Source organism: Pelodiscus sinensis, chromosome 3 (genome assembly GCF_052426305.1).
Source record: "Pelodiscus sinensis isolate ZL-2025 chromosome 3, ASM5242630v1, whole genome shotgun sequence".
Taxonomy (NCBI): domain Eukaryota; kingdom Metazoa; phylum Chordata; order Testudines; family Trionychidae; genus Pelodiscus; species Pelodiscus sinensis.
The window spans coordinates 12748356-12763844 of record NC_143054.1 but is presented as its reverse complement, the minus strand read 5'-3'; the positions used below and the strand labels follow the sequence as shown (position 1 = coordinate 12763844).

Here is a 15489-nt window from a genome sequence, read left to right as displayed (position 1 = left end):
TATGATTCCGAGAGACAAGGGGCTTAGCACACAATCAGTGTCTTTGATTGGCTAGTTAAACAGCTTCCTGCTTAGCATGGCGGCTTTGTGGATCAGAGTATAAATCAGGCACCTAGTTCTCCCTGTCCACTGCCTAGACACACACCTCAGACTCGCTGGATCAGTCGTGTTCCTGTGATATTCCAAGCACCTCAAAAACTAGATGCCATGATACTTAGTGGTGTGACAGCCAAGTTCCTTTGTGGGTCTGGGCCCGATTTCCTGCTCACATTTAACAATGTAGCACTTATGTACTTCTGTGTAAGGGCCTTGGCTAGTAGTGCATTATCTATTGTCTTCAAGGAATGCTACCAACTTCCATTTTCTTAAACTTTTTTTTTAATTTCAGTTTGAGGCTCCTTTTAAGGACAGAATACAAATCAAAGGCTTGACTACACAGCCCAGAACTTGGCCCAGGAAGGCATGAACTTACGGTGGCTTTAAGACGCCTTTGAACTTTCCTGATCCAGGGCAGCTCTGGGGATTGGAGAGGCTCCCTAGAGCCTGAGTGAGGGCTTGTCTACACATGAAAGCTAATCTGGAAGAAGGCAGGATGTAGATTTAAAGTGAATAAACTATTTCTGATCAATTCTCACTTGTAGATGCTCTTATTCCAGAATTATGCTAATTCAGTCGGGCATTCTGCTCCCAAATAAGAGCATGCACTCATGGAGCTAATCAGGAATAGTTAATGAAGAATTGCTATTTCAAAATAACTCCCTGTAGACAAGGTAATAATATCTGCAGCCTCCACTCGCTGCCCTATGGACCACTGCACTGCTCAGAATCTCCACACCAATGGTCAGCAACCTGTCAGGGAGGGGCAGGAGCAGGAGCAGAGCACGAATCAGTGGATTCACAGTTCTCTGAAAGTGCGGGGGGAGAGAGGAAAAAGTAGGAAGTGTGGGGTTTCAGTGCCCCCATGCCATGTGGGAAGATGGCAGAGAGGTGTTGCGCGGGTCGCAGATAGAACCCCAGTGGACTGCAGGGATGGTACTTGGTCCTGCTGTGAGGGCAGGGGACTGGACTCGATGACCTCTCAAGGTCCCTTCCAGTTCTATGAGATGGTATATCTCCATATATTAGGTTGCCCACCACTGGAATCATGCAGCCCACTGAGACAAAGGAGGGCCACTCAGGTGGCCCACTCATTACTCTTTGTTTCCCATCCCTGCTCTACACATACCACAAGCAGGAGTCCTGCCTAGACACTCCCCTGACCTCCTGCACACGCCCTATAGTAGGGCATGTGAGGAGGTCTCAGAAGCATCTTTTGCCACGCCTGTGCTAGAGGAATGCTCCCCGGCTTAATATGGGGCTCTTGGGGTCCCTCTGTGCTAGACAGAAGGGCTGGAGCAGCATAAAGAGACCAGAGCTGGAATTTATGTTTAATAAGAGTCTTTTCTACAAGGCAAAATCGGACTAAAGATAGGGAAACAGTGAAACTGACTATACAGAGAGTGCTGTCAAAGGCAGGAGGCAAACAACTGAGAACACAGAAAAAGATTGCTGCAAACGTCTTTGAAATGCAGCAACCTCAGATATCAGTAACTACAGAACACACAGAGAAATGTGATTTTTCTTGACAACTCTGTCCCTTTAATTAGCCATCGTAGAGCATATGGTCAGAGACAGAAAGCTTGAGTACCTACCTGGCACTGGAACTGTCAAGAAATAATGTAGGAAACCTCAAAGACTCTATTGCTTTCCTCAACAAGAAAGGGAAGAATCCCAATTGTGGTCGTGGTAAACCTAACAGGGGTTTTGTTAAAATCTCCAGCTACTCTACAACCACAAGAACGGCTGTATAACACACACGATACACATTACAACATTTTCCTTTTATATATGCACCCAGGCTACAATAACCAAAATGCAAGATTGATCCTTATTTTCTTTATCCTTTAAAGACACTTTCTCTGATGTGAAAAAAACCAAAACAGACATCCACCAAAGTAAATACATCTGAGCAGTGGTAATAGTGATGACGAGATTCCCCCTCTAATTAATCTGTTACTGAAGAAAGGGAGTTTTCTGAAGGACTGCTAACCCTCCCGTTAATATTCCGTGGAGTCAGAAACTGACTATTGATGCCTTCAACAGAAATCTGCACACCTAAGATTTTCCTGCTGACCTTCCTATTTCTTCCCATGAGGACTACAACATAATGGGCATGCTGTAATCATGCAAAATTTAGAATTCAAAATTACAGTAGAACCCGAGACCCTGCACAGTCACACAGCAGCTTGATGGGTTCTTCACCACTATTCAATGAATGTAAAAAGTCAGCTGTTTGTGGAGTACATGAATAAAAGAGCAAACAACTGTTTTCAAATCAGCAGGTATGGATAACTTTTAGAATAGCTGGCCGAGGAGCTCCCTGGGTCATTAATGCTAATGTTCAATAAACTGGAAGAAATCTAATGTGGTGCTGAAATTTAAAAAGGGTAAATAGGAGGATCTCACTCCAACACAGATCTAGGGTAAGATAACAGAGCAGTGTATACAAAAATTCAATTAATAAAGAATTAAAGGAGGGTAATATAATTAATGCCAATTGACTAGGGATGAAAAAGGTTCACTGGTTAACGGGTAAGCTGCACCTTTAATGGGTGAGACTTACCGGTTTAGGTTAAGCAGCAGAGTGCACTGCCTAGCCCCCTTGCTGCAGGTAATACAGGAGCCAGCTTCAGAGCCCGCAGCCCCTTTTTAAGTCTTTTACATCCCTACAATTGACATGTGCTTATTGAAAATAGGTGCTGTCTAACCGGATAGATTTTTTTGATGAGATTATCTAGACCAGAAAAAAAGGGAAAAGAAACAATGGATGCAGTTTAAAAAAAAAAATGTTAAAAAACAGCATGAAAATAACATTAAAAAACCTGCGGGTACATACAGAATAGTAAACCCAAATCTTTATTGTCTCGGATTAGCCAGAACAACAAAGAGAAAAAGGCTTGGTTGGGACTCTGAGAAGTTCCTTGGTGTGTTAGGAACACAAGTGCCACCCCTTGTGATTTAGAGGGGGAGTTTTACAGTCAGAAGCGCAATAGTCGGAAAACAGAGGTTGCAATTCTGCACTGAGCTTCTAGAAGGCGCAATACAAAACTTGCAGCTCAGGAGAAGGAGGGCTAAGATGGTTTCAGACCACCATTGCACTCTCATAGTTCTGGGCTACTTGGGGGAGGGAAGGGGGATGGTTGAAGCAACTTTCAGTGTTAGCCCTGAGCCTGGCTGCCTATAGTCAGTAGTACTGCCCAGGATCTCTACAGTTCTGTGATCATAGCCCAGTTATACTCTCCTGCCCTCAACATGCCATCTATACTAGTGCGTGTTAGGGATCCTGACAAGGCAGCCTCTGGCTGCTTTCCTCAGGTTCTTCCCTAACTAGATCAAGTGCCTTCATAACCTCTTTAGGCTGCTTCAGCCTTGTGACCCAGTTTACAGAGCCAAAAAGTAGGCTAGGGTTTCATTCAATAAATCAGTTGTCAGCTAATCCAAGAGGAGCGATACTATTACAGTGGAATTTTCAAAAGTTATCAAAACTGTCCTAACTCTGAAATCAGAGGTAAAATTCCCATTAATGTTGATGGGAGCAGCCAGACCAATGCAGAGTGTTTTTGAAAAAAACATCCTACTCCTCAGTGGGAAAGGTAAAGCTAACCTTATTTCTTCAATCCTTTTGTGTAGCAGTATCATCACACTGGCTATCCAGACATTAAAAATACTGGGATTCTTTAGTTTTATGTGGCTTGCCTATAATAGCAGTAGATTGGACTGGATAACCCAGGGAAGTCCTCCCTTCCTATGTTTATGTAGTTTAGTTATAGGGCACATGTGTTATTGGTAAGAGCATAAGCCTTAATTATTTCACAACTAATTAAAAGAAAGGTTTTCCCATTAGCATGAAACAGACATTTCTTTCTTTACTTCTTTTTAAGATTCCATTCCAAGTCAGAGACAAACATTTCTTTTTATATATTTCTTTACATTCCAGGTTTATTCAAGAGACATTATTCACAAGCACATATACTGCAGATCTCATTGGGAAGATCTTAAGAATGGTAAGTCACTAGGTGCGTGAATCAGCAATAAACCTAGCAAACAACAACATGTCTAAAAAAAATCCCAGTGTGATTTCTTCTTTTAATATCAAAGCCCTGGACATTTAAATCCAAATCTCTAATACTGAATGAAGTTCACACCTAGAACTTTTAGTACAATGACAGTCCATTTATAAAAAACAGGAGTTGCGAAGAGTTGCAAATTTACCTACACTTGATTTCTGAGACATGGATGGCAAGATGCGGGAGAAGTATCCGTGCATTTGAAATATGCTATATCGAACAACCAAGTAATTTTGTGCTTCAATATTTTGATTGAAAAGTCTCCTTATCCAGCATAAAGTCTGCGAATCTCTGCTGGAGCTCCTTCTCTCGCTCTTGCTGCCGCTGCACGTCTTCTTTTAGACACTAATAGGAAAACAAAGTAACAGCTGGTCAGTTCTCCCACAACTGCACTCTCACACACTGAGTTAGCATGGATTATATTTTTCCTTAAGATCAAAGAGTGTCGGTTTGAGATAGAAATGCTATTTGATTGGTTTAGAAACACATGAATTGCCAAACTGGATCAGAGCCATGGTCCATCTAGTCCAGTGTCCTGTCCTAGGGTAGCTTTCCCCACCCCCTACCCCCAGTTGCTGCAGCAGAATTGCAAGAAGCCTTGCACAGGTATGGAAAGACGCACTCCCCATATTAGGTCTCCCCTAATGCCTGGTTCAATTAGTTTAAATCCCATGTCTGAGATGTAATGTCTCTTCCAAATTCTGTTTGTATTAGTTTATTTTTAGCTTTTTGACTCTTGCCAAGTTTTTGGCCTCAGCAACAACCTGTGCCAAGAGTTCCACAGTTCAATTACACTGCGTGAAAAAGGATTTCCTTTTATTGGCTTTGCCAGTTTTAACTAGAGCCAATGGGAAGATGACAACAATTTTATTTTGCGGTTCCTTCCTTTCAAAATTTGCTTTCACTCTGCAGTGGATCAAGTTGAGAGTGATCAGGCCATGTATACAATTAAAATGCTACTATGCTGCTGTTGCACATTCACTTCTGACCGGAGGGCTTCTCCCATCTCTGTAGTTAATCCATTACCCTAAGAGGCAGTAGTCAGGTGGACAGAATAATTCTTCGGTTGACCTAGTAATGTTGGATGTCAATATTGAAAAAAATCCCAGTAGAGTGATCATGCTCATTCTCAGAGGCAAATTAATGTATCTACACTTCAGATAGCTACATGGTGTTAGTGCTTTTAAATGACACACAACTGTGAAAGTCAAGTGTCTTTAACCTCTTATAAAAATATCCTCTTTTCAAACCGCTAAAGTTATGCTGCTTGTAGCAAGCATTCCTTTTTATCTGAAACAACCTCGTTCAAACTGAACCTTTTTCATTGTGTACGAACAGATAAAGAAAGCAGGCACCTAATTTCCCATGTTGTTATACCACACAGTAATATGCCATTCTGATATGGTTCCTCTACCACTTTTTCTTTTAAATTCTAATTTAAAAACATGACCGTAGCCATATTCCTCTTCGTTAAGGCTAATATATGAAGACATAACAGGCCTCTATGGTATAAACTGTCAGATTCATAGTGAATCTATACAATCTATATATATGAGAGAGAGAGAGAGAGAGAGAGACTGACTGACTGTCTGTCCATTTGTTCAATAGATCCTCCTAAACGGTAAGAGCTAGGACCACCAAATTTGGTATATGCAGCTTCCTCTGATCATAACTTAAAACAACATAAGGGTTTGGTTGTGCCAGGAAAATGGGATGTGCCTGGAATGGGATTGCGTCTCATAAACCAGAAAAGAGACAGACTCCCCAGGCAGGTGAAAGGGGCTGGCTGGGACTTCCATCCCCCATTCTCTCATCCAGGACTGCCCAATCCCTGAGCCTCCCACCCCCCCCAGGTGTCCTTTAGATTCCTTCCCATCTCCCAATTCAGGGAGTGAGGGGAAAGTGCACAGTTTACTGCATTCCTCACTCTGGCAGGAAAGCATGGGGAATGGATGAACCTGGATCTGCCCCAACTGAGGGACATGCACGTCCACCCCCAACTTTGCCCGCTGGAGCTGCTGCAGCCCTGGAGAGGCACTTTTCACCTGGCCCCAAGCTGCTGCAGAGAGAGAGGGCTGGGGATGTCCTCTCTCCCTGGGGCAACCTGCATACTGAACCCCTCATCTCCAGCCACACCCCAGAACAATGATTTAAATGAAAAAAAAAATTGAGTTAAGGTCGAGCAACATTGGGTAAATCTTCTAGTGTATTAGAACAGTCAACTAAAAATAACTAAGCAACATATAACTTGGTTAAATCAAACAGCACTTGTTGTAGGAGATTAAAAACCAAAGCACAAACTAAACACAGGTGGGAGAAGCAGCAGCAATAAAAAGATCAGGCTCCGCTTTAACATGCCAGAGAATCTGAGACACCACAACGATGGGAAACAGTGTAAGATAATTATGAAGAAGAAAAGACCTTGACATTAATTTAAAGAAATGCTCTACTTAAAAAAATTAACGTAGACAAGGAGCAGCAGCAGTGCATGCAAATTTAACAGTTAAACAAACATTTCTCTGTTTCTGTGCTTCTAGACGATCCAATAAGTGGTGTTTAGGAATCCTACCTCTAGTCTCCTGGGAATGGCAGCATCTTCGTGTTTCTTTAACTCCTCAAAAGTACGTAACTCGAGATAAGCTTGTTCAATCTGGTCCCACAAATCACTTAACTGTTTGATGAGCCCCATTGCCCGAGACTGGTAACCACCAAGCAAAATCTTCATCTTCTTTTCCATCTTGGCAGCCCTCTTAGCTTCTGTGGTCATGTGTCCTCTGTTTATCTATAGAAAAGAAACAAATATGTGTATTATTCATGCAGAACAATGCTAAATCCTTCTATTTCTATAGAGCAATAACCCATGGCAGACGAGACATTATTGGACTAAAACCTTAAAGCAAGGAGCAGATTTTCCTACTGCAATGACCCCTAGAAAACACTAGCATCGTTATAGTCTATCAGAGTACAGTTTTAGACAAAGATTGTTAAAAAAATTGTGCTGAGTGGACAGCAGGGCCACAGTACATGTAGCTCATGGCTGCATACCAACTCTCAAGGGTATAGCCGGGAGAGAAATCTCTACAACGCTACAGAAAATAAAATAAAGCAGATTAATATTTTCTGCTTTTTAAATATTACACACTTTACCTATAAAGGCTGCCAAAACCTTCAATCTGACTCCCCTTAACTTCCTACCTCCACTATGTCCCATTTAACTTGCTCTTTTGCATTAAAAAAAATGTAGAGCAACTCCCATTTCATATTTCTGTAATAAAAGCACAATTAAAAAAAACACAGTTGCCTCCGCAATAGCACCACCATCACCACTTACTTATGTGGTAGCTTTTCACTTACTGATCTTAACACACTGTAGAAAAACGGGAAAGTAACATGGTATCTGTCCTATTGACAGATAAGAAGAGAGGGGTAAAATGATTTGTCCAAGATCACACAGCAAGCTAGACATAGAGCAGGAGAAGGACTCAAAACTCCTGAACTGGAATCCAGGACCAAGTGCAGCAAATAGGGCGGGTGAACAGTAAAAAAGTAGTACAGACACACCAGAATGACTGGTACATTAGAAAGAAGTGATCTCTTTCTGAAGCATCATTTTTGGATAGTGCCAACAGTGGGGCTCTGGGTCATAAGACATGTAATCGGGGAGGAGTTAAAGCTATTATAACCCTAAATATATCAAAGCAGCAGAGAAGACATGGTTTATACTTGTTTTCCCAATGCTTTACTTTCATCTTTGCTTAGTGGAAAGACATCCTGTCTAATTCCCTGCCCAAACTAGACTTTAAAGCTATTCTATAAGAAATTTCAAATTCTAACAGCATACACAACAGCACTCCTGCACTAGTGCTGCGGTTCAATTATGCACTAAAATGAGAGAAACAAATCTGCATCATGGTAGAGGCCCTCTAGTTACCAGAATTTGATTCTTATTCCTGGGGTCTTGCTCCACGGAGACACCTTAACCCAAGAGAGTGCTGCCCAGGCCTCTAAAGCATTCCTGTGGTAGCTACAATCCGGGATCAGTTGTATGGCACTGCCCCTTTGAAACGCCACCATGGCATTTCAAAGCAGCAGCACTGTCCCGAGCTCTGTGCTTGAAATACCCCCCACTTGCTGCCTCTATCTGATAGAGGCAGCAAGGGGGAGGGAGAAGCAACTAGTTGACTATCCTGTAGACTATCCGATAAGCATTTGCCTATCGGATAGTTGACTAGTCCTTAACATCCCTACTCTAGAACTAAGATTAAATTAAGAGTCTTTTAACACATACCAGTATTTTAATAGGCAAACTACAGAAAAACAAGGAAATTGTCAGGGGGCCACACTGATAACAGGACATGGGTGAGAGATTTGCACTTCTGAACTGCCTAGCTAGCCAACACAAGTTAAGAGTGAAATGGACTGCTGCTCTAGTCAATGCATTTTCAGGGTATCTAGAGTAATGGAGATCAAACTTTTTCAGCTGAGCCCTCACTTTGAGTTACAATTTCTAGTTGCACCTCCCAATCCAGCCAAAGAGAGACATGATACCGGCTCCTTCCCTCTCAGATGTTCAGGATGGGGGAAGGTGCGTGTGTTGGTTTCTGGCGGTGGAGCCAGCAAGGAGGCTGCTGTGAGCAGAAATCAGTGCAGCCACCATTGATATTGACACTGATCAACACGCTGCGTGGCTCACTGAGGTGACTCAGGGGCTGGAAGTGATACTTCCTTCCCAAGCCACTTGGCATCGCTGGCCCAAGCTACCTGCCATCACCACTTACCATCCCCTCCCCAGGGGGGCATGCCACCCAGTTTGAAAACCTCTGATCAAGAGTATGTGAAGAGGTGACCCTTTCTCAACATTTGCAAAGATCTTTAAAAAAATTCACAAATAAATAAATGAATCTTCCTAGGATTACTTTATATCGAAAAAAAAAAACCCATATGAAAACTTTAATGTGCAGGTGGTTAAACGTATTGTTCATCAACAAATAGAGAGATGTAGTAAATAAACCATTTTTAAATTATTACCAATATTAAAAAACAAGTGTTAGGATCAATTTATACTTGGATGCCACAGAATTGAAAGATTAGAGAATTCTGATATAATGAAACTCTACTCAGAGAAAAACAACGAGAAGTCCTGTGGCACCTTATCGACTAACAGATTTCTTTGAGCATAAGCTTTTGTGGGCAAAGACCCAGTTTGTCAGATGCATGTATTGAAAATTCCAGAGGCAGGTATAAATATACAGGCACATGAAAAGAAGGGATGTATCTGTATATTTATATCTGCTTTTGGAATTTCCACTACATACATCTGACGAAGTGGGTCTTTGCCCACGAAAGCCTATGCTCCAATAAATCTGTTACTCTATAAGGTGCCACGGGACTTCTTGTTGTTTATGCAGATTCAGACTAACATAGCTACCCCTCTGACACTTAGAGCAAAGGAGACCAGAATACTACATTATTGCATTGTAATACAGTTCACAAAAGCCAATCTCCACTTACAATGAAGGTTCTCACAGGAAGAGGCTGGAAATGACTTCACTATAAAAGAGAAGGATTGTATAGCAGAACCAAGTTTGCTTTACAGAACTTCCCACTAAAATGCTGAACACCTAACACTGAAGTAGTGCAAACATCTCCATTTTACAGATAAGGAAGCTGAGGCAAAGGGATTACAAGACTGCAGGGTGAGTCAGTTGCAGAAGTTAGGCGTTCTTGGTATGTTACCACAATCCCAGCCATAGCAGCCATAGGCTGGCCCCATATAAACAAATCTTACTAATTCTAACACCTTTGAAAGGTCAGAATTGAGTGCAGAATCTCTATTTCCTTCTAGATACAGATTCTTACTTATGTACAGATTCTCAAGCTGCCATTCATTCCGTGCTTTTCTGAACTGTGTCCTGCTTATCTAGGTAATCACAGATCCCCCTCAGTGTAATAATGGGTGCTTCCTAAGAAATTAAAAACAGAAACAATATATATCCCTTCCTTCCTAGCCTGTAACTGAGAAACTGGTAGATTCCTCACCTTTCCCGCTTACATGTACACTAAAAGACTCGAGGACCCTATGGAAGGGATGGGGAGGAGGGATTTGTAACAAATTCTGTGTTATTAAAAATTACTGACTGATGCATTAATGCCAAGGGTCTGGCCCACGAAAGCTCATCATCTAATAAACCATCTTGTTAGTCTTTAAAGTGCTACATTGTCCTGCATTTTGCTTCAACTACCCCAGACTAACACGGCTACATTTCTATCACTATTAATGCCAACGATTGCATATAATTTTAGTGCTAACTTCATAAAATGTCAAGGCTCAGATACCAGGCTAAAACTCAAAGCTGTTACGGAGAGGTGTGTTTAAATGCATTCTTTACTTAAAACTCAGAAATGGATTTAAGCAAAGTCTGACAACTGGTTTCCTCATGAAAATACCAGGAAAATTAACAACACTTGAAGGATTTCTCTGCTTAGTTACTTATTTCCTATTATTGCTGGGCCAATTTTGGTCATGATGCCTGATGCATCCACTATTCTGGACCAGAACAATGTGCACACGCATGGGGAAAATGATGCAATATAACTGGATCTTGGTAAAACCTTTGTATAATTTAAAAAGACACAGGAACTATCTGCTTCCAGCCCATGTACTGTATTTATTTCTGCAGACGTGCACTGGATCCTTTGGCAGCAAACCTGGAGCTACCTACAAAACCATTCACCAGGGAGGACTTCAGGCACAATCACTATCAATATACAACCTTTCCCTTTCCTCCAAATTCCTGGCTCATGGTCCAGGGAAGGAGGGACCAGAGGTCAGTTCTGTGGGGTGAAGGTAGGAAATGGGAAGGTATCTGGAATGAGTATGTGTTAGAAAAGTTATGGGAATGGAGATTTCCTGTGGAGTGGGAGGAGGAAAAATTTATTTGTGCTCCCAACAGGGCTGCAATATCTATATTAACAGATTCCAAGGCCAAAAGGGACTATTGTGATCTTCTAGTCTAAACTCCTGTACAGCACAGGCCATAGAACTCCCCCAAAATAATACCTAGAGCAGATCTTTTAGAAAAAATCCTCCAGTCTTGATAACTCTGAAAATTGATAACTCTGGAGAACCTGGGTGTCACCACAAAGCTCTAGTAGTATGAAGCAGAGTGTAGCCCCATACCATGTAATACAGAACATGAGTTAAATTTCACTACTCTTTCAAACTAACCCTTGTAAACTAAGACCCCCAGCATCCAGGGTCCTCTGACGCAGGGAGCTCTTTCCAGGCCAGTATCAGCAGTCAGTTGTTTAGGCTGTAGACCAGTTCAAACAAAAGATCACAAGAATTTATTTTTTTAAATAAAATGTTTTTCCTTCCATGCTCCTCATACTCACAAATGACGGTACCATTATTTTCTGCCAATAAATCAGTTTTGAGCAAAGGCCAGGTATGGAAAGTTTCAGTCCTAGATATGAAAACTTAAACAAGTGATTGGAAAAGAGGGGGAGTTATACAATCTTAGGTTTCTGTGCCACTCCCGCTTTAACAAAACAAAGCAGAGCCCTAGGATTTCTTGACTAGATGAACACTGTGCAAGGACAGTCTTGTGGTTAAGGTATAGGACTGGGACTCAGGAGTTCTTGATTCATTTCTTACCCCTGCCACACACTGTGTGGGGCACTTTAGGCAACTCACCAATAGCTCCAGGCCTCAGTTCCTCATCTTCTTTCCTTCAAGCATCTTTTTGTTTTTTTGCCTATTCAGATTGCAAACCCTTGGGGCAGGTCCCATCTCTCACTATCTTACTAGCATAATGGGGACCTAATCTCAGCTAAAGACCAGGGTCTACTGTAATAAAACAACAATGGTTTTAAATAGCCTGCCAGGTCAGACAGTAAAGGCTGCTATCTTCAAAAACTAACTAATTATGTCAACTTTAGCACAAGATCAGCTAATCAACACTATGATTTCATGTGGTTCAACATACTAAGCTTAGCACTTTGCTATTATACTGAAAAGGAGCATTTCTTAATGTAGCTTGGATGCAAGGATCAGGGTATTACCAGTGTATTCGATAAGGGCACTGAGTTTGACATCTCTTAAAAATTATGCAAAATGAGCTTTAAGCCTGATTTACTCAGGAATCTTGATTTTTCTTTGAAAAAAAATCATTCAATAAAAATCCCCTGAAGTATTACTGTATATAATTGTATCTCAGAAATGAAAAACAGACCAGATGTGCATAACTCAAATGAGAAAAGGCCAGCTAACGTTTTATGTTCCTATTTAATATAACAATCAGGAAGCCTACGGATGAATTACTATTTTACACTTTTTTATGTGGATTACATACCACTACTGTTTATTAATACTTGTGGCAAACTGTCTCCTGAATAATTTGGCCAAGATCACAACTAATAATTCAAAAGCAGTCTATGACTGAAATATATTGCTGGAGGTGGGGACTGTTATGAGCCACCTTCAAGTTTCCTAATACATTTTGGCATGATTTTTTTTTAATAAAGCCAATACAAGATTTATATAATGTTGCACCATTAACAATATGTTCCCCAGGCAGTTCCAATACACAAGCTAATAACTTTCTCTGACAATGATGATCCAATTAGCTAAATTCTAGATTTATTTTGTAATCAGAAAAAAATGTGTAGATCTAAGTTCATTAGCAGTTTTTATAAGCACACTAGATTCAGTAAGATCACATCACCTTTTAACATCTTTATATAGAAATTACTTATTCTAACTACAATACACTGAACAACCCTGCCCATAAGGATAAATCCTAATACAAATAAGCCTAGAAAAGTGTGATTTTAATTTTTTTTTAAAAAAAGGTGTTGCCTTGGATTCTCTATTTTTTAAAATATTTTTGAAGTCTTCCCCTCCCCCCTTCAACATTTAAGTTCTCTCATTCCCCTACCCCCAGCTCAATACTATACCATAGGCAACATCTGTTTATTAGCCATTTATGCCAAACAAAAGCCATTCAAGTTCAGTGTCAATGCTTTTCTAGAAAACAGCACGACTCTGACCAGAAAGAGAAATTTCACCACTCTGCCAGGACATAGTACATATACTAGCGCACAATGGTCTGCCAAACGAACAGGAATCAAAACATTCTGTCTGATCATGCAAAAGTGGCGAGGAGTCCTGTGGCACCTTATAGACTAACTGAAGTGTAGGAGCATAAGCTTTCGTGGGCAAAGACCCACTTCGTCAGATGCATGTAGTGGAAATTTCCAGAGGCAGGTATAAATATGCAGGCCAGGTCTCCAGCCTGATCCTGGCCTGCATATTTATACCTGCCTCTGGAAATTTCCACTATATGCATTGACGAAATGGGTCTTTGCCCACGAAAGCTTATGCTCCTACACTTCAGTTAGTCTATAAGGTGCCACAGGACTCCTCGCCGCTTTTGCAGATTCAGACTAACACGGCTACCCCTCTGATGTCTGATCATGGATCTGTAATGAATGTTTGGAAGTTACTTGTCCAACAACACTTGAGCTTATATGGCCAAACTTCCTGACCCTCCACACTGTATATGAAAATCTTCAGAAGCTTGAGAGCTGCAAGACATGCACAACCTGCTCCATGGGACACCACCTGTCAGGATGTCCATAAACCACACCCTCCCTGTACGGCAAAAGCCCCTAGCTACAAGGCAGAAGCTCCAAGCTGCTCCCCTCCAGAGTCTGGTAGGCACCGAATGGGGGGCAGGGATTTAGGGGGCTCTGCAAACCGCACTTTAACTGTAAAACAATTGTATGCCGCTGAGGAGCTGTGGTTTGGTCACGCCTGTTATACAGCCTGTGTTTTTCTACTCCTAGCAACTCAAGAGATATTTATTGCCCATGAAAAACAAACAAATCACAACATTCTCCGTGTCATCATGATAATTTACGCTCAAAGAAACACAGGAGGACCATAGCAACAACCATTATCTCAAAATGGCAGCTTTAATTAACAACAAACATTTCTTTATGGACTGCACAATCAGTTATTACCGGCGATGAGTTATTACAGAATTACCTTTCTAAATAAAATATCAGAAAGATGGGCTTCCATTCTTTCCAATTTCTGTGTTTAACATAAAGGATGCTAAAAATCACATGAAAATTCAAGTAGAGAAAAAAGCTACACAGTAAATCAGAAGAACAAAGTAATCCATCTAGCGGCTTAGTACACAATACAACACTAATCACAAGAAGTAACTGAGCACCTAGGAGATTTTAGAAAATCCTTGTATCCAGGTCCACGAGGCTATCACCAGACAGCTGGAGCACCACAGCAAAAGAGCAAATCACTACCATACCAGCAATTCCTGCTGCTATCTGTGCAGCATGCATAACGGACTACCCTAGAGCCAATCCAGTAAACGCTTAGAGCATTTTCAACTGAAGTCACTATTTTGTGATAGTTTCACAGGCAAAAAGGTGGCCTCAAACTATTGATCATTCTGATTCCTGGCAGATCAGAAAATAAACTAATGTTTAAAAGTTAGCGTTTGTGAAATCCTCTGACGACAGACAGCTCTGTCAATTAAGGATTGTCCTAATTTCTAATCACACAGATCCCTATTATGAATAAGATCAACATACTGTACTGATTATAGTGAGAGACTCTGCTAGTTTAATAATGTGTTCACTTTTTTCATTGTATTCCTTTGGTATATATGGTCATGCCAATTCTCTTCCAGAATATGATCTGAGGAAGTGGGTCTGGCTCACGAAAGCTCATCACCTATTAAACCATCTTGTTAGTCTTTAAATTGCTACATAGTTTTTCCTTTTGTTTTAGCAAGATCAGACTAACACGGCTACCTCTCTATTACTTTCCAAACGTGTAAGCGCTGTTTGCCAAAATAGTACCTAAAAGGCCAACTGCAATGGTTTTAGCAAGAAATCCCCACCTCATTAATGGTAGTTGATTATGCAAACTGTAAAGCCAACCATTTTAGCTCACACTTCGTATTTTTTTGGGGAGATAGGAATTCAAGACATCTACACTTTTTGCTCTGCCAGTGATCCACTGTGTCATCTCCCCGGTGAGAGCACCTCTTTGTGAACTCATTCACCCCTTCAGAATATATAAGGTAGTATCTTCCTTACAAAGGTGCGGAGGATCAATTAAAGTTCATGTAGTGCATGGAATGTGTATAGTAAAATCCCTTTGCTGGGGCTACTGTAAATCACTCTCAAGGGCAATTGCAACCAACTCATCTGATTAGCCCTAGCGTCCCAAAGGTTAAAGACCGAGAGAACTGCTCACTTCTGAATAAAACCAAATTTACTTTCTTCCTCA

At 41.1% G+C, this 15489-nt stretch overlaps 1 protein-coding gene across 1 annotated transcript in view; it reads right to left on the bottom strand.

The window, feature by feature from the left end:
- Nucleotides 1-3198: 3198 nt before the first annotated feature.
- CDC5L (cell division cycle 5 like) overlaps nt 3199-15489 on the bottom strand; it is a 43463-nt gene continuing 31172 nt past the window's right edge. Inside the window, exons 15-16 of the mRNA XM_006120665.5 lie at nt 6736-6948; nt 3199-4511 (exon numbers count right to left, since the gene is read on the bottom strand). Of these exons, the coding sequence (XP_006120727.2) occupies nt 4407-4511; nt 6736-6948 (318 nt within the window). The 3' untranslated portion in view covers nt 3199-4406. The remainder of the gene's footprint in view (nt 4512-6735; nt 6949-15489) is intronic.